At 35.2% G+C, this 19,072-nt stretch overlaps 1 protein-coding gene and 1 long non-coding RNA gene across 3 annotated transcripts; one reads left to right on the forward strand and one right to left on the reverse strand.

Moving 5' to 3' along the window:
• Window positions 1-1,702: 1,702 nt before the first annotated feature.
• LOC147285663 (uncharacterized) lies at window positions 1,703-4,468 on the reverse strand. The gene is made up of 2 exons (XR_015122388.1): window positions 4,171-4,468; window positions 1,703-3,649 (listed from the first exon to the last, which is right to left on the reverse strand). It is a non-coding gene; the product is annotated as an uncharacterized LOC147285663 (long non-coding RNA).
• An 8,139-nt stretch (window positions 4,469-12,607) lies between these two features.
• On the forward strand, window positions 12,608-17,318 carry DAYSLEEPER (BED zinc finger and hAT dimerization domain-containing protein DAYSLEEPER). Of its 2 annotated transcripts, XM_086244839.1 has the most exons (2): window positions 12,608-12,865; window positions 14,759-17,318. In XM_086244839.1, exon 2 carries the CDS (start codon window positions 14,780-14,782, stop codon window positions 17,045-17,047), a length of 2,268 nt encoding a protein of 755 aa, XP_086100965.1. In that variant the 5' UTR covers window positions 12,608-12,865; window positions 14,759-14,779; the 3' UTR covers window positions 17,048-17,318. The 2 variants fall into 2 exon arrangements, with proteins under 2 accessions (XP_086100965.1, XP_086100964.1); XM_086244838.1 differs by lacking the exon at window positions 12,608-12,865 and having other exon boundaries at window positions 14,753-17,318.
• Window positions 17,319-19,072: the final 1,754 nt, after the last annotated feature.

Consider the following 19,072-nt stretch of genomic DNA (forward strand, 5'->3'; position numbering starts at 1 on the left):
TACAAATATATAAAACGAATCCTTCTGATAAATATATACAAAGGCTCTTCCCGTGGTTGCAGTGTTAGTAGGGGTACGCGTAGGTCCACGAAAATGAGTTCAGAATAGGCCAGACAGGGAGGCCTGCATTACTCTTCTGTGCTAGTTAGCTTCAATTGATTCATATATATAAAAGAGATGTCTAATTAATTAATTAATTAATAATGATCGACTATATATATAGGCCACATTAATTTCGTTTGACCTAGTTATCAGGAACTGGGGAGTCCTCTAAGCTATTGTTTGTATATACACAGTTGCCTACAGGCTACAGCCATTAATACCCTGTGAATTAAGTGACAATGACCCATGCATTGTGTGAGTGAGGCACCATCCATAGCTATTCATGGAAGTTAATAGCGGGGTGCAAGTGGTGCAACTTAATTAAAAATAGTCAAATAATCTATTTTTCCAATATTTTAGAACGTTAGCAACTACCTACACCAAGTCAAACTGAAGAAAAATAAGAGTAAAATATTTTATTGGAAATATGTGCCTCTAGCTAATTCGTCACCATACATATTCAATATGTCATCATCACATGTTATTTTTCTAACTAATAGATATCAATTTGTCCTCATCACATAGAAACTTAATTAGTTATTAGATGAAAATTTAATGGCTAATAGAAAACAAGAAGACATTTACTTGATTGCCCTGTAAACTGTTTACATGTTAACTATATTTTCATACAATATTGACTTAAAAACGTGGTATAAGTTAATTTTTGTTAAAGCACTTAACATCAAGTGCTTAAACATTCTTGCGCACACAAACTATGTGTGTGCATATATAACATTAAACATCGCCAGCCACTTTATCAAAAAGAAAAACAAAAAGAAAAAACATTGTACCAACCAAGGAAAAGACAAGTCAAAATATTACAATCCGAAAAGAAAAAAAAAAAAGCATGAATTATTCATTACTAAAAGTTGCATGGGCCACCTCTTCACTAGGTGAGAAGTGTCAACAAGAACATTTGAATCCCGTATATCGACCCCAACAAATATAAACCACTCGTAAAATCCTCATAAATTCACATCCTTCAGTTTTCCATCCGTTTAACATAATTTGGTGTGGCATAATTAATTTGGGGAATCTTCTGGTTGTACGTTGAAATTTCATTGCAAAAGCTAAGCAGCCAAACTCTGAAATATTGGCTAACCAAATAGTACAGAATGATGTGTGATTGTGTGAAGAAATATAATATATGGAAACAGTACGTACGACATGTAAATGCATGGCCAACTGAAAGAGATATGGCATAGAGAAGCAATAATTCTGACCCCTTGTGTTTGTAATTGGGGGCCTGAAACAATGAAACAATCGTTCAAGTCACCACTGCAGTGTTATAACCTTTCACCCACCATTCAAGCAATACATATATGATCAAATCATCAAAACTTCCAAGTTTGCGTTTGACCTTTCATGATTCATATCCCAAGTGAAAGTGATCATCAACAAAGATAAATGGAAACTTTCTTGACCATTATAGGTACTGCTACATCAGGTAGACGTACGTATCAACTCTTAATTATCATCAATCTTCATCATTCTCATATTCTATACCATTATCACCAGATGTGCTCACTTAGAGTATTTAATTTGAGGGAGAATGAAGAGACAATACATCTAACTCTCGAATTTAGCAAAACGATTGATATCAATAAATATTAAAATAAATCTATTTCTTAAATGTATTGTCCCTCACTTATCATTTAAATTAAATTTTTTAAGTGAGCATTTTTTCCATATCTATTACATTTAACTTTGTTTCTTGGATTGAGGACGCGCCCCTTTGGCTGCTACCAACCCTTTCTTCTGATGTTTCTATTAATGTTTAATCAATGAAGCTTTTCTCCTATGTTTATCGAGAGGCCAACTTTGCTGCTGATTTTATGGGTAAGTTGAGTCATGATTTTGAGTTGGGTCTTCATGTTTTTGATTCTCCTCCCCCTTTCCTTGGCTTGTCCCCTTCTTAACTTCTGACCTCTTGGGTCTAGGCAGGGCCAGAGCTCTGGCTGGCCCTGCCATATAACAAAGAAAAAAAATTAAGCCTGCCATATAACAAAGAAAAAAAATTAAGCTTTGCTTCTCAAAAAAAAGAAAAAAAGTAAGCTAACAAATGTACCAACGATAACACTATGTTCACTAGAAAATCAAAATTATTGGAAAAACAAAAAAAGTTTCATCAAATCCACTATGGATGGTCGTAAATTAAGTATAGAGCTAGAAATTAAAAAAAGCTTACACAGTAAATAAAAGGTCCGCAATTATAATATATGTTAGATTAGTGGGAGACATTAAGATCATATGACCTGTATTTCATCAAAAGTTGTTGGATCATATGACCTGTGCAAGCCTTTAATTAATTTATGGTGACAAAAGGGATGGCCAATTAATTGGATGGATTCACATCCCCGTGAGAGCGCACCAACTGTAAATCCAGCCCAATTAATCTTTATATATAGAATATGCCAGTTACGAATATTCTTAAATATTGGTCTGGTCAGTTAGTCTGGCTCTTAGTTAAGGCCATGCAAGATTTACATGTACACAGGACAAATCTTAGTTGTCTTCAATGTACAAAGAGAAAATAGCTTAACAATATTACACCAAGACACATGTCCCTTGCTATATATAGTGAAAAATATATATATGGATCACCTTTTTTACATTTTGTCATCCATGTTGGAAAACAAAACCGTAATCAACAGCCGCACATGATCTCTCTTTGGTCACATTTTCTTGGTTTATCATGTTGTTGCTTTTTTATGAAAGCTAGCTTCACCTAACCAATTAGATTTCAAATTAATTGCGCTCTTAGGCTTGCATAGTTAAACCCTAGTACTAGGCTAGTAATTGAGATCAGGAAAGGGCAACCAAAACCTAGGTGTGGTCCATGCAAAATTCAATAATCAGATCGAAATTGTACCATCGATCTAATAAGTCCCGCCTGGCCTGCAACAAAATGTTACCGAGTGCTTAGTCCTTAGACGTACTTCTGTATTCAATTAAACAAAGGCTAGCTACCCACTAAATTATCAAGCTTCACGTACCTGTACGGCTTTACACATACACCACACGCTAGTGAAATAATTAAGTTAATGTAACAAGATAAAATGACACTGTAATGAATCATATATATGGTCATTTGCAAACTATGAGATCGATCTGACCAGAATCACATATAATATGACTGAGCTATCTAAACAATCTGTAACTTTAATTACAGACCGACACTATCAGGCAGATGGATTTGCACAGGCATGTAGAGCATGTTGTTTAAAAGTATCGATCAATTAGTCATGTTCAGTTAATTTTGAGACAAAAGAAAATATACATGGCCTAGCCTGTAATGGAACCAACACATGTGCTGCTGTATACACACTGCAAATTGATTAACAGTATATTCAAGAGACAAGAATCTAATTAATCTCTGCTTGCTTGAATATTATATAAATCATTAAACATAGAAATGATTAAATGGATCAGAGAAACTATACTTACCCAGAATGTTCTCATGTATCAGAGAGAGAGAGAGGGGGGGAGGTTAACTATGGTGAAGATTTCTGCTCAAGGAACTAGCTACTGATGTGCATTGTCATCCCTGAAATATAGAACTCATAGAAAATCAATCAGCACCACTAAAAATTGCCTTGGAAAATCTCTAGAGGCAAATATAAAAACAAAAAAGGGTAACGGCTAGAAGGAGCAATTGTGATGTCAATTTTGTAATATGACTCTAGAATATGGACATACAAATGCAATCAGATCTCTCTATGTGATTAATCAGAGATGAGATTAATTGTTATTTCAAGAACCCCCTTAAGAAATATTAGGGTTGAAAGAATTTTCCATTATGGGTTGGACATAACCCATCACCACCATGCTACCTACTTCATCAAATCAAGAAGACACTGAATTTTCATGGGTATTGTGCAATAAATCAACTGAAAACCATGTTGACATGACACTACATCACACAATTGTGCTAAATGATTTAAAAATTGGATGATTTAAAATTTATTGTACAAGTTAAATATATATATATATAGAGAGAGAGAGAGAGAGATTTAAGGGCTTAATTCATATAACCAAACAAGAGATGAGAGAAATCAAGAGTACTACCAATATAAGATAGTGAATCGATCGGACACTGAATTTTCTTGAGCCTGTCTGTATCTTCCCACAGCTTTATTGAACCGCAGCCAATTTAGAGTCACTGCTGGCTCACATTCAAGGATCTCACAGATGCAAAGATCTCATAGATGCAGTTCAAGAAAGCTGTGGAAGAATACAAAGAGGATCATCACCAACATCATCATCTATGGAGATCGATCGAGACCCACCAAACACACAAAGAGATAAGATACTTGGAACCTTCCACCAACCACAACTTCATTCTGGGAATGAAGGGATAGGTAGGTAGAAGAATCAATTGTCAAAAAGCAGAGGAGAAAAAAAAACAACAACAAACCCCAAAACGAAGTAGGAGGGGGGTTATAGGCAAGAGAGGAGGAGGTGTAGGTTTAGTAGAGGTAGAAGGTAGTATTTATAGTGAAACTGAGGGGGTTTTTTTAATATTATTTTCTTTTATTTCCTTTTTATTTCTTTTTACCATCAATCCCAAGAAGAATATTGGGCCTGAGATTACAGTCACAGATTACTGTACTGACCTTTTCCCATTCCTTTCAAACCCTAATTAAAAAGCTGACTACGTTTGATCGCATTATAGACCCCCCAAAAGTAATTAATTATTATTATTTGTAACAGCTAAGTGTAAAATTCATAATAAATTTACGTGCGGCTGTGATGCAACTTGCCGGATCTAACGGTGACGGTTACCGTAGTGGGGGCAGGCCAGTGGGCCCCCCCCTCAGATCTGTCTCTTTATAGGACGAAAAGTCTTACCTCACGCACTGTGAAGGCATGTGTGGTGCACTTGGCTGCTGACAACTAAGCAAGGTAATGGGATTGTTTTGGTGTTGTAATTGTATGATCCCTTGTTAGGTTGCTCTAATCTATATTAAAGCAAACAAGCTGCCAGGTGAAATATATATATATATATATATATAAATAGTCTTCTTCTATTGAGGTATATCTCAACTTATTTATGTTAAAATATGATTTTGTTGGAGCTCATACGTACGAATCGTTTTGTGTCAATCCGAACTGTTCTTAATAATCATCTTTATTGATAGATTATCTTTGCAAAAAAATTGTCAAATAAAAAATAATTTACCTATCTAAATTTGATAAAGCAAATGAACGGTTTTATCGAAAATATTTGGTTCGTCCATTTATTTTATCAAAGTTAGATAGGCGCGCAAATTATTTCCGATTTGGCTAATTTTTTGCAATGATGATCTATTAATGGAGATGTAAAAAATGAACGGTTTGGATCGACACAAAACGACTCGTGTGGGCCCTAATAGGGTATACCTCAACATAAATAAGTTGAGGTGTACCTCAATAGAAAGAGTCTGTATATATATATATATATATAAATTTTCAAAATACCAAAAAATGTTCATGCTTAATTAAAATGTCAATCTAAACAAAAATTATTAATAAAGGGTAAAATGGTAAAACAAACAACTAATTAAAAAATCAAAAAACTAAAAAGAAAGGAAAATGAGAACATGCTCTAAAAAAAGAGAAATCATGAACTACATTATTTTTTTAAAAAAAAAATCATGTATTAATTGTTATTAATTATCTTTATATCTTTTTATTTTATCTGAATTATTTAATTTGCATATAAAAAGATCAATTGACACACGCGTGAGCGCGTGCCAAGAGGCTAGTTTAATTTAATTAATATTTAAGCAACTGACACCTACAGCCTCACAACTGCTAGCATCAATGTGGTTCAAAACTCCAAATAGTACCCTTCTTTACTTAAATCAGTTAAATTATGCATATAACCATCAAGTACATGGTTATTATTTAATTTTAAGAGGAAATTATAGATTTAGTCCAGTTATTTTATACCTAGTGTAATTTTGGTCTACAATCTTTTTTAAATTTTATTTTGGTCCACTAATTGTTCCACTTATTCAATAAAGGTCCAGATTTGTTTTATCAAATTTGGCATGTCTTTTACTCTATCAAATCTCACCCAAATTCAACAAACATATCCTTATTTTAAAGCTATGTACTTCTTTTTTACAACCATATAAAGATCATTCAAATTGGAGTTCTAAAACTCAAGATAATTGACCCCAAAATAGGGTACCCGAAACTGCCAATTTTTCAAACTTCACCCAATCTCAATTCTCTTAGATTACAATACTCTAAATTTGTTTTTATGACTAATAAATGATAAAATATAACTTATACTTCAATTATAATTGAAGAAAACACAACCCAAAGGATTTAAAGTCACAAATCTTGACCTTTATTGAACAAATGAAACAATTAGTGAACCAAAACATAACTTAAAAAAGATCGTTAACCAAAATTAAACTAGGTATAAAATAAGTAGACCAAATCTGTAATTTTCTCTTAATTTTAATCTTTGCCTTTTCCTATTAATTTCACTCAATCGGATTAGATCCATTGAGAATCTATTGAGTGGACAATTTAAATGTGTAATAGTTGGATCCAATTAATTTAAGGACTTACTAAAGTATGGTTGAAATGCATCTCATTTAGTTATGTTCATATCATACATTTCAACCGTTGATATTGAATCTGCAAGTCAGTTAATTAAATATTTAACTTCAATTCTTATTTTGATATTTTTAACTATATATAAATACGTTGTCACTTTATCACATTTCAGATTTTTAATAGCTTGCCTTGTTTAATTATAAATTTAAAATGGGAAGAAAATAGATTAAATATGAGAAACAAGTTTGAATTTTTTTTTTTTTTGAATAAGTTTGAATTAATATTAACTTCATGTAATTAATTAATAAAATTTGTTGGAGATATAAACATACATGTTGCTATATATGTTTCATTATAAGCACTATTTTCTTACTATTGATTCTATGCAACCAATAGGATTTTTTTTAATTACATTAGAGGAAATCGATCGCTAAACTCGTCTTAATTCATTACCTCAATTACTTTCACCACTTAGAATAACTCTAAAAGCTTACAAATTAATATGTCTCTTTCACTTCCCTAACGGTTTATAAATAGCATTTTTGTTCGAACAATAAAACATATAGAAAATGTGATTGATCACCAAGAGGCATTTCAACGTGGTAATGAGATTCACTCTTGTTTAAATTTCCCAAATTCAAAAGTTTTATGGATAGATAACAAATAGGATCGGTTTTATAATCCCATCACTACTCTCAATAGTCAATTCCAATTTCAAAACTCATTTATCAATGCATAATGCTATGCATCAACACCTTAACTATGGATCCGTGTGATGGTTTCGTTTTTATCAACTTTGGTTAAGCAATCGCGCGCGCGCGTGGGACATACAGTAGCCAAATGAGAACGAAACGAATTAAAATGAAAATTTGGGGTGGGAAATGAGAATAAAAGAAAAAAGAGGGAGTGGAAAGTAAAAAGAGGGAGTCACATGGCGGCATGTGGGGGCGACCCCACGGGTGGGAAGGTGTGAGAGAGTACACTCCCGTTTTTCTCGGAACGGAGGTCGCTTTGTCGGGCTCCTTTCGCGGACACGATTTCCATTATCCCAAACTCCACAAACTCAAAACTCAACCTACTCAAACACTTTAACACAGCCTTAACGTGCGCACCCCTTTTAAGTTTTAACTCCCCCTTTGCAAATTGCAAATTCTAATTGCCCTTTTCCCCCTTTCGAATTGTGAATTTTGTGAGACTGATATCATCTTTTATTCTTGTTATATGTTTTGTTGGGGTGGGGTCCTACGTGCATGTTTAAGATCGACTTTAACTTATAATTGAGCTCTGCAGCTGGCACTCACTCATTTTAATTAATCCAATCTTTAATCATCTTTTCACTAAATTAATTCTTGCTTCATCACTTGTCATTTGCCATTTGTCATTTCATTTGATTTGATTTGATATGATAATACTCAACTACCTTCAATTTCATCTACTATTTGATCCACTTTTGCATACAGTTTTCCGGAAATTGGGTTGTGCATGCAGTGCTTGACATATAAAGGCCATACAAAATTCATTTCTGTTTCTTTGGTCAAATGACTTTTTCTTTACAAGACATAAAAGAAGTGTGCTTTCAACCTAGATTGTTAATTTATGTTGTCTTCCATACATTCGATCTCAATATTAATTTGTATACACCAAACACGAAATTTATTTTCATTGTCAAATATTTTCGGACGTAAGTTATGTTGTGAAACTATTAATTTGAATTAATATTGATTAAATAAAATCTTAGTTAAATGTTTAAATTGACACTAATAATATAATATGTCAAATATAAACTTTATCACACAAGACTATAAGATTGCACTAATTATAAAGTGCAAAAGTGGTCATCTAAGAGATCTAAAATATATGAGGGACAAGTGAGTAGTAGTGCGCATCTAATTAATAGCCTAATTCACTTCAATAATTATCGGTTTCAACTGTTGTGTTAATAAATCTATATATTGATTCAACTATTCCTTATTTTAAATCCCTTAAGTTAGCATTTATATTATAATTTTAACCATGAAATTGGAATATTATATATATATGGTGTGAGAATGAGTTAGCTAGCTAGCTGTTGATGACTTATGCATGGCTGGTTTTTTGTTTTGGCATATATATTGGGAATATAAGGTAAAAAGCATGATTATAATATATGTAAATTAAGTTCGGTGACCTGGTGTTTCACCCTGTTCAGCAGATCTTGAATATACCTACTATTGAGTAGGAAGCTTATATGCCAGTTGAAGAGGCAGTAGTCAGGTTGTGTTGCGCACGTGTACAATGCCAGCGCGACAATTGCATGGAAATGCATGCATTCGTTTGTCAGTATATCACTGACACCATCTACCAACACACATGCCCAACACGATTGAAGGGGTTTGTCGACTTGATTTAACCCACAACTTTGTCTTTTATTCCCTTCCCCACACTACCAATTTACCACCCTCTCTTGACTCTTTGGCTCTTTCCTCATGTTTTTTCAATTTTGTTACATGTCTTTTCAAACTTAATGACATTAATTTTGCTTTCTAATGACTTGATTCATGTTTAATATTCAACGATATTTATATAGGAGATCGACACAGAGACAGAGATCGAAGTGGACTTCCTGTACATGTGTTTGAAACAGAATATTTTAATTTCAATATAATATATGCGTATATTAAATACACGTCTTGATCAATCAAAGTGGGTTCTGTTTGAGTTAGCAGCAATTTGATACTAGCTAGTAGGAGCGATATAGCTAGGCATGCATTTTTCAACTTGATCATGGTATGAATAGTAGCAATATATATTGGTTTCTACAATTTCTAGGAGAATCTCTGTTTGATTTGAACTTTTAAGGACCTTACTAGATTCTACAAAGCAACATATATATATGCAAACAAAGCATAGAGTTAGACACATAGATCACCGAGTAAATATGGGAAGGAGACTCACCCATTGCATGTTTTTGGAGATCCATCAAGAATTCAAAAATCTCAAAAACATGCACTTTCCAATGTGACCACAAATTAATTTAGTATAGGATGTGAGAGTCCTTAATTAGGGTTATGGTATAGATTTGAGAAAAGTAATTGCATGGGGCCGGTGAACACTTCATTGGCCTATGTACCCCCTAAATTAAGAAAAGAAGAAGAAGAAAGTATTGTGGATTCCAAAGAAAGATCAAGACAAAATCTAAAGTTAAATAAATAATTCGATCAAGAAAGTCAAGTGGCCAAAATAGGCTTTAGGACCGATCAATTGTTGCTGGTAGCCGGCCATGACAATCACATAAATTCATCTGGTTTAAAAAGTGTGTGTGTGTGTGTGTTCCTTTAACTTGGGAATTATGCAAGTCTCCTTCATCAAATTAACAAAAGGGAGCCTAGGTAGCTACTAGTCATCAAGTTTTAGAGTTTCATCCACTAGTTTAATTTAACGTACCCTAGCCAATCCTAATTTTGATTATTAAATTATTGAGTCTTCCATTGACTTTTCAATATAAATATATATCTAATTAACCAGAGACCCTAAAATTAGCTGATCGAAGATAGAATTAGTTCCCACCCCACCCTACTACATGCCACTACCTCAAAGGCTCAACCTAATTAACACCATGCATGATGCATGCCATAAATTTTAATGACTTGGAATATATCCTAGGATTCTCCTAAGGCTGTCATTGGGCCACAAAATAAGGCCCGGGTGAAGTTTATATATACACAGTCTGGTTTTCACATTCTTTTATCTGCATGCACAAACTATTGCGCAACTTGCTAGAGTCATCACTTTACTGGCTACCAGTCAATTTGACAGTGTGCATAGGCCTGTACGTACCTTGGCTCATTTTGGGACTGTGTTAATTAAACCTAAATATATTCACATTTTCCTCACCATGTGATAAATTAGATCTCTACTTAATTACAAAGACTCAGTCTTCAGCTTCATTTTGAAAGATAAATTATAATCACCATATTAATTAAGCATGACATCTCTTCTTATTTTTGTTGTTGTTGTGTTGTTTTTTTGTTTGAACCACATTTTTCTATACCATTAAATCCAGCATATATGCACGAAACATGACAATGCTATAGGAAGGTATAAATTTCCTCATCTGAATTTGACTCTACTCATTTACAATTTACAATGTAGGAGACTCTAGTCAATGCATTCATTTCATCCATCCCCTGTTTCGAGAGCAACTGTTTCTGCACCTTAAACTTAGTATTGTCATCATCAGATAGCTTGAGGCAAGTGGCAATCATATCATTGTGCCAAATATCATGTACTATTAATTAGCCAAATCTCATTGACTTAGTTATTTATTGCTCAACTGCTATGAGGACTTTAATTCAGGCCAAAATTTGAAATGTCTACTAATATATACGAGAATCTTGCCTGAATCTTAATTTGTATGGGTGGTTATAAATTTTACAGTTTTACTACTAGGTAGTTGAGATTTGGTCAAAATCCAGGAACCCTGCGCACCTAATTAAACAAAAGGGTAAGAGTAAGGGAATTGCATAAGAGGAAGGATTTGAATTTTGGCTACAGGACTAAATTAATTATAGAAAATTACACAAACTTCAGATACAATGGATTTGAAATAACTAGATACGCTGTATTTGAAAGAGTTAGTGTATTTGAAAGCCATAGTGTATTCAAAAAATAGAATGTAGTTGAAGGATACGATGTATTTGAAATGAACATATATAAAAGTTTAGATACAATGTATTTTCTTCTTTTTATTTTTGTACCAATTAAATATCTATGTATTGTTAATGGTCAAATCAAACAATTAATTAGGGTTACAATAAATAGTAACCAAATCCCTAAATAAGAAATACTCTTTCCAAATAAACCTTAGATTATTTTTGAATTTGATATAGATTAGTTTTCAAACCAAACTCTACATTGAATACACCTAAATTTAAATTTTGAGGTTTTTTTTGTTTGGATTCACTATCCTAGCTAATTCAACATTGAATGGATAGTAGAAAAAGAGGAAGCAAAATGTTTCGAGGTGCTAGCTAGGGTTGTTGTTGATGTTTTTTTTTTTTTTTTTTTTTTTTTTCTAAGGAGGCTAGCTAGGCCGGGTTTTTAGGGTTAACTTGTATGGTAGTGCATTGGGTAACATAATGAACTTTAAATAGGACATCATACACTTGAATTGGGGGTGTTATGCATGTGAATTATGTATACCATGAAAAAAAATTTGGCTGCGAACCATTTGGTCAAGTAAGGCCATGGGTTTAGTTTGGGCTTTCATATGTTCTTCTCTCTCCCTTCTTCCCTTTGTAGGCCTGTATTTCCACCACAACTAGTCTTTCATATTATTCCAAAAATATATATTTATTCTTAAATTTCTAATTCCAATTTTTAAGTTAATCCAGTGCCATATACATTTGGAATCTGAATTTTGCCACTCACTTTCAACTAATGTCCAAATCAAGTTGGTGGGATGACTATACTCAAAATGAAATTTTCACAATCATTGAGCATTATATATTGTTATGCCTAATATACCCTTTAGAAAGACATTTCTGAATTATGATAACATTGCCCATCATCAAGTGCATCATGCCCATTACCCACCTAAGAGTCTAATACCAAGGGGCATGGATTTATAGGAAGAGATCAACAAAAGCTCCCCCAAACCCCCAAGTCCCCAACCCAAGTGAGTCTTCAGCATACAGGTCAAATTCAAAACTAGCATCTTTCTCTCTCAATGGACACATCATTGGGCTCAAATCAAAAAAATTCACTGTCCAACCAAAAAAGCAAGCAACTCCCTTGTGGGCCCCCACTGGATAAATAGTCCATTATATTCGGTGGGCTACACGCCCTTACACGTATGAACTAATAAAAGTGAGGGGTGGGCTGGCTTTGTGGTCCGGTTATTTCAAATTAGAAATAGAAATTAATAATAATAATAATTGGACCTCCTTCTGAATCTGAAAGTCCATGCCCAAAAAATAATAGGGGAATTGCCCAATTCCTGTTATTTTCAATCTGACCCCCAAAACCAAAAATCTTATCCCCTTAACGAGTCCCAGTCCCAACCACTTGTTTTGCTTTAGGGTCCAATTAGGCCCAATCTCTCTTCCTCCTCCCTCTCCCTGCAAAACCCTAGATCTCGCGCACCACCGGACCTCTCGAAGCTCGGCCCTCCGAGCTTCTCGCCACGTCACCGATCTCGTTCTCTCCGACTCTCCTTGAATCCCCTCTGGTAAAATTCCCAACTTTTTCGCTCCAATTTTTCTTTCTGTCGACGCTTTAAGGGTTTCAACTCTTCGTGTTTTTTGTTGTTTTCTCAGAGCCTTTGCGCTTCGGAGAAGGCCTTATTTTTGGTTGATTTTGACTTTGGTGTTGTGAATTTTGAATTCTGTAGCGTGATTGTCCTGTACTTGGTTTTGATTTGGGTCTCTTGGGTTTGAGTCAATTTATACCGTTTTGTCTTCGTTTATTTCGTTTCATGTTGACGACGATCTGTTTACTCTTAGGAGAACTGGGTTTTCTGTGACCTGGGCTTGTGTTTTAAGAAGTTGTAGAAGTCCAAGCTCGATCAATCGACTCAAACCGTTTAAATCTGTTGTTGTGAATGTTTTGAACCAGTTTTAGCCCGCCTTCGGGTGTTTTTGCCCAGTGTTGACCTGACCCATCTGCGATCCATTGTTGCGGAAGAGCTCATCTTGATTGGAGATGCAAGATGGACTTAAATCCGATGGACTGTATTAGATCTGGGCAGGTCAAGGTGATTGATTGGGTTGACTTGTTCATGTTTAGGTCTCGGCCCATTTGAGTCTGGTTGGGCCCAACTTGGGGTATTTAACTATTGTTTTATGTTGAAGTGCATGTAGCTGCCGACACGGGTTATAAAACTTGTTTACCCACCCCCACTCAACAAAAAGAAACCCATTTGTACTTTCTTTTTTATTTTGGTCAAGAAACCCATTTGTACTTAGAAGCACGGGTTGTCCTTGGGACTAAGAGATAGACACAGAGAGAGTGAGAGAGAGATAATTGGCTTATTGTGGACTGTGACTTAGGTGTTGGATTTCTTTGTTTCTTATTGCTCATCTTTTTGTTCACTTTTCATGTTCCAATTTCTTAGTTATCTTACTTATATTTATAATATTAACATGCACAATGAGAATCAAATATGGATTTGAATAAATTCACAAAATAATGAATTTGAACAATGCATATTGGGAAGTGGGGAGATATGTGACCATTATTTATGTGTTCAGATATTCTGAAATGGCCCCCATGGGCGCAACTGTCCATGCTTCCAACATAAATCTGAAGTGTCTAATATGGCAACAGTAGTGTCTATGTAGCTGTGTAGGAATGTCCAACAAAGCAGAAATGCTTGCAGAATTCTCTGTTACATGGCTCATGATAATATTGATGAATGATGTTTAGGTTAGGTAGGATGTCTTTCATTTTACATTTATGCTTACACACACATAAACTGCAGCTATATAACACACTGGTTTATTTTTGCTATGGTTCATTTTTCGGACTGGTGGGGGTTTGGAGCATTGAATTGTTGTTTGTGCTTGTTCCTACTATGCACAAAACCACAAAAGATTTCTTATTTAATATTTATCTGGTCTAACATATCATAGTGGGATGGGATGCCATATCATGTTATGCATATTGTATACATTACCATTACCATTATCACTGTAACAGTGGCATGGGATGCACCAGTAACATCATTAGATGTTCATAACTAAATACAGTTAAAATCACAGGCATGTTTTTTTTCCCTTTCAGTGCCGTATTGTCTGCTATATTCTATTCATAATCTTCAGTTCTGAAGTTTGTTTAGTCATATTGCATTGAACTTTTGGTCCTTTTCTCCCTGTGTTCATTCATTATGCTTTTATACTATTATTCCATCTATATGCTACAGTACCATATGTTTAACAAGCCTGTCTCAATGTTAGAAGCTTTTGAAATGTTGCTTGTTCTATTTATATACTTGCTTTTTGGTTCATGCTCAGATTTTTTCTTGTGAAGTATGTTCTCTTTTCCTGTATTCCTTTATATTTATGCTCCTAATTTCAACATTGACATGCCATTTCTCAAATGTGTTCTTGTTTTCTGAATGCAGGATTTTACTCCTCAAGACAACATGGACACCCCTGTTGAAGTGGCAATGCCCACTGCTATTCAAGACAAAATGGACACCCCTGTTGAAGAGGCAATGACGGTTGAAGAGGCAATGACCACTCCTATTCAAGACAAGATGGAAACAGCTGATGAAGAAAAGATGGAAACACCTGATGGAGAAACGATGGAAACACCTGATGAAGAAAAGATGCTAACCCTTGCCCCATATGAGGACAAGACAGAAACCCCTTTTGGGAACAATGAGGTAGCAATCCCCTATGAGAACAATGAGGTAGCAATCCACTATGAAAACAATGAGGTGATGAACCCAGAAACACAGCCTAACAAGCGGAGGAAAAAGAAGTCCATAGTCTGGGAGCATTTCACCATAGAAACTGTGAGTGCTGGATGTAGGAGGGCATGCTGCAAGCAATGCAAGCAAAGTTTTGCGTATAGTACTGGCTCAAAAGTAGCAGGTACCAGCCACCTCAAACGCCACATTGCCAAGGGGACTTGCCCAGCACTTCTTCGTAACCAGGACAAGAATCAATTATCCCCATATACCCCATCTCCAAAGGGTGGCAGTGCTTCCAATCCACCAAAACGGCGTTACCGAACTCCTAGCACACCCCAAGTTATGTTTGATCCAGACCGATGCCGCCATGAGATTGCGAGGATGATCATCATGCATGACTACCCACTGCATATGGTTGAACATCCTGGGTTTGTAGCTTTTGTCCAGAATCTTCAGCCACGGTTCAATACAGTGAGCTTCAATACTGTCCAAGGAGATTGTGTTGCAACTTACCTAATGGAAAAGCAAAGCCTTATCAAGTTTATTGAGGGCATACCTGGCCGTGTCTGCCTTACCTTGGACATGTGGACTTCCCCTCAAAGTGTGGGTTATGTGTTTATTACTGGGCACTTCATTGACGCCGAGTGGAAGTTGCACAGGCGGTTGCTCAATGTTGTGATGGAACCATATCCAGACTCAGATACTGTGCTTAGCCATGCTGTTGCTGTTTGCCTTCATGATTGGAGTTTGGAGAGCAAGTTATTTTCAGTCACTTATGATCATCCACTGAGTGAAGCTGCTCTTGAAAATTTAAGGCCTCTTCTCTCAAACAAGAACCCACTTATCCTCAATGGTCAACTATTGGTTGGGAACTGCATTGCCCGTACCTTGAGCAGCATCGCAAAAGAAGTGTTGGGGGCAGGGCGGGATATAGTCAAAAAAATCCGGGATAGTGTGAAGTATGTGAAGACGTCAGAGTCCCATGAGGAAAAATTTCTTGACCTTAAGCAACAGCTTCAAGTCCCAAGTGAAAGGAGCCTATCTCTTGACGACCAAACTCAATGGAATACAACATATCAAATGCTAGTAGCTGCCTCTGAGTTAAAGGAAGTGTTTTCTTGCTTGGATACATCTGATCCTGATTACAAACAAGCCCCCGCAATGGATGATTGGAAGCAAGTTGAGACTCTCTGCACATATTTGAAACTCATCTTTGATGCAGCCAACATCCTTACCACTACAACTCACCCAACTGCAATTACCTTCTTCCATGAAGTGTGGAGGATTCAGTCAGAGCTAGCTCGTACAGTTACTAGTGAGGAACCCTTCATTAGCAACCTAACTAAAGCAATGCAGGAAAGAATTGAAAAATACTGGAAGAATTGTAGCCTGGCTTTGGCAACAGCGGTAGTTATGGATCCCAGGTTCAAGATGAAGCTTGTTGAGTTCAGTTTCAACAAAATTTATGGTGAAGAAGCTCCAACATTTATCAAGATTGTTGATGATGGCATTCATGAGCTCTTCCATGAATATTTGACTCTGCCTTTGCCTCTCACCCCAACTTATGCAGAAGAAGGAAATGCAGGAACCAACATTAAGTCAGAGGATGCCCAAGGAGGAACGCTTCTTTCAGACAATGGACTCACAGACTTTGATGTCTACATCATGGAGACTACTAGCCAACAGATGAAATCAGAGCTGGATCAGTACTTGGACGAGTCTTTGTTGCCCCGAGTCCATGAATTTGATGTGTTAGGCTGGTGGAAACTAAACAAGATGAAGTACCCAACTCTTTCAAAGATGGCTCGTGACATTTTGTCAATCCCGGTATCTACGGTTACTTCTGACTCTGTTTTTGATACCACTGTCAAAGAGATGGATCAGTACAGGAGTTCCTTACGACCAGAGACGGTGGAAGCCCTTATATGTGCCAAGGATTGGATGCAGTATGGATCAGCAGAATCTTCAAATGCACTTGTCAGAATGGAGTATTAGATTGTAGGTTTATTCACCGTCATGATGTTGCATGTGTGATGGGTAGGTCGCCCAACCAGAAAGATGTATTGTGGTGGGTGCTGTATCATTTAACGTAGTTGATTTCGCCATTAGGTTATCTTTTGTACCATTTTAAGAGATATTATGCTTGGACATGAACATTTAGCTTTTAGTCTTAGATTTCTGATGTTATAGTTACATGCAGCTTCGGGTGACATATGGTTGATTGCTGAAATGTACAATTTGTGGAAAGTCTTGATTCTGCTTGCAATCTGTCAGTATCTGACTTCAATGCTTTTGTCCCATTTGGTGCGCGGAGAGCAATCTATGTGACCATTAATATGGCCATGCCCTTCTCCTCATATTTTGTTTTACAGGAGATGGAGTTGTGCGAAGTGTCCTAAGAGTTTGGACCATGAATTTGCTTGCTTATCTGTTAACATTGTTGGTCATAGGGTGAAGTGTCCTAAGAGTTTGGATCTAGGATTTTAACTTTTACGCTCTCGTATCTCATATCTCTCTTTACCTAATAGCAATAGTTTAAGCTATAGAATGATCATTACTAGGGGTGTGTTTCGGTCGGATCGGATCGGAAATAGGGTGTTCTAATTCCAATCTAAAAAATTTTGAAATGGAATTTATGTTCCAATTTCCATTCCCAAAAATCAGAATTTCAACATCTCATTCCGATTCGGAATTTTTCGGATTTCTCGGAATTTTCAGAATTTTTTAGAATTTTTCAGAATATAACATTTTCGGAACTTTCGGATAAATATTTAAAATTTTTGAATAACAAATTGGAATTTTCACATTTTCATAATATTTTTTAGAACATGTTCGGATTTTTTTCCATAATAGTTTGGTCTCCCAAAGCGCATCAACGAAACTCTCTGCCGACAAAATTCTACATTTTGTCGGTTCAACTCACTTGTTACAAAAAAGCTTTCGTCGGCCACCTCAATCGGCTATTAGCTATTGTATCTTTTCATCGGCATCAAATTTTTAGGCGCGAACTAATCCCATTAATATATGGTATATATTATATATGTTATAAGAGAAATAAATTATGTATGATATATATTATGTATGTTATAAGCGAAATAAATTATGTATAGTATATATTATGTATGTTATAAGCGAAATAAATTATGTATGATATATATTGTGTATGTTTAATGATATATATTATATATTATAACACATAATATATAAGAGAAATAAATGTCACTATGAATGTATAATAGGCTTAATAGCACATATCTTAGAGGTGGGGGATTAATTTTTGGACCTCATCCAACATTGTTAGAATAAATGTCACTAGTAGATACATGTTACTCGTATATATATATCATGTTTGAAATTTTGAATATAATAAGCTTAAATATTTAGTAATTAGTAATTACAATTGGTGGGATATTCCAGTTGGAACAACTGTAGAATTGCCTCATATCTTCAATTCCCCTCCCTAATAAAAAAAAAAATAGTAATAACATGTACGGAAAAATGTGGGTGTTTGTGTTACCAACTTACCATTTATGTTATTATGATACACATATATTTATATTACTAGTATTAGTCATCTTTTTTAAAATATATGTTATATGTATCATACTAAATAAATGATAAAATATATAATATTAATATAAATATGAAATAAATTGGCATAATTTCGGAAATATCGGATCAAAATGCCTTCGGAACATTTCGAAATTTTTCGGATCGGAATTGAAATTTACATAAACATTCCAATTCCAATCCAATTTTTTTCAAAATTTTTGGATTTTGGCATTTTCGGATTCGGAATAAAATTGAAAATTTTCGGATAGGAATCGGTCAGATTTGGATTTTCCAATCCAAATCACACCCCTAATCATTACAGAAGATGTGTTCCTATTGAAAGAGCAGAGGCTTCAGGCCGTAACTGAGAGTTTGAAATTCCTTGGGGCAAATACCCAACTGGATCATTTTTTTTTAGGGCTGCTATTTGCACACCCTATTTTTTCTTTTTGCACACCCCTTTTGAAA

This window comes from Dryas octopetala, chromosome 5, assembly GCF_963921425.1.
Source record: "Dryas octopetala chromosome 5, drDryOcto1.1, whole genome shotgun sequence".
Lineage (NCBI taxonomy): Eukaryota > Viridiplantae > Streptophyta > Magnoliopsida > Rosales > Rosaceae > Dryas > Dryas octopetala.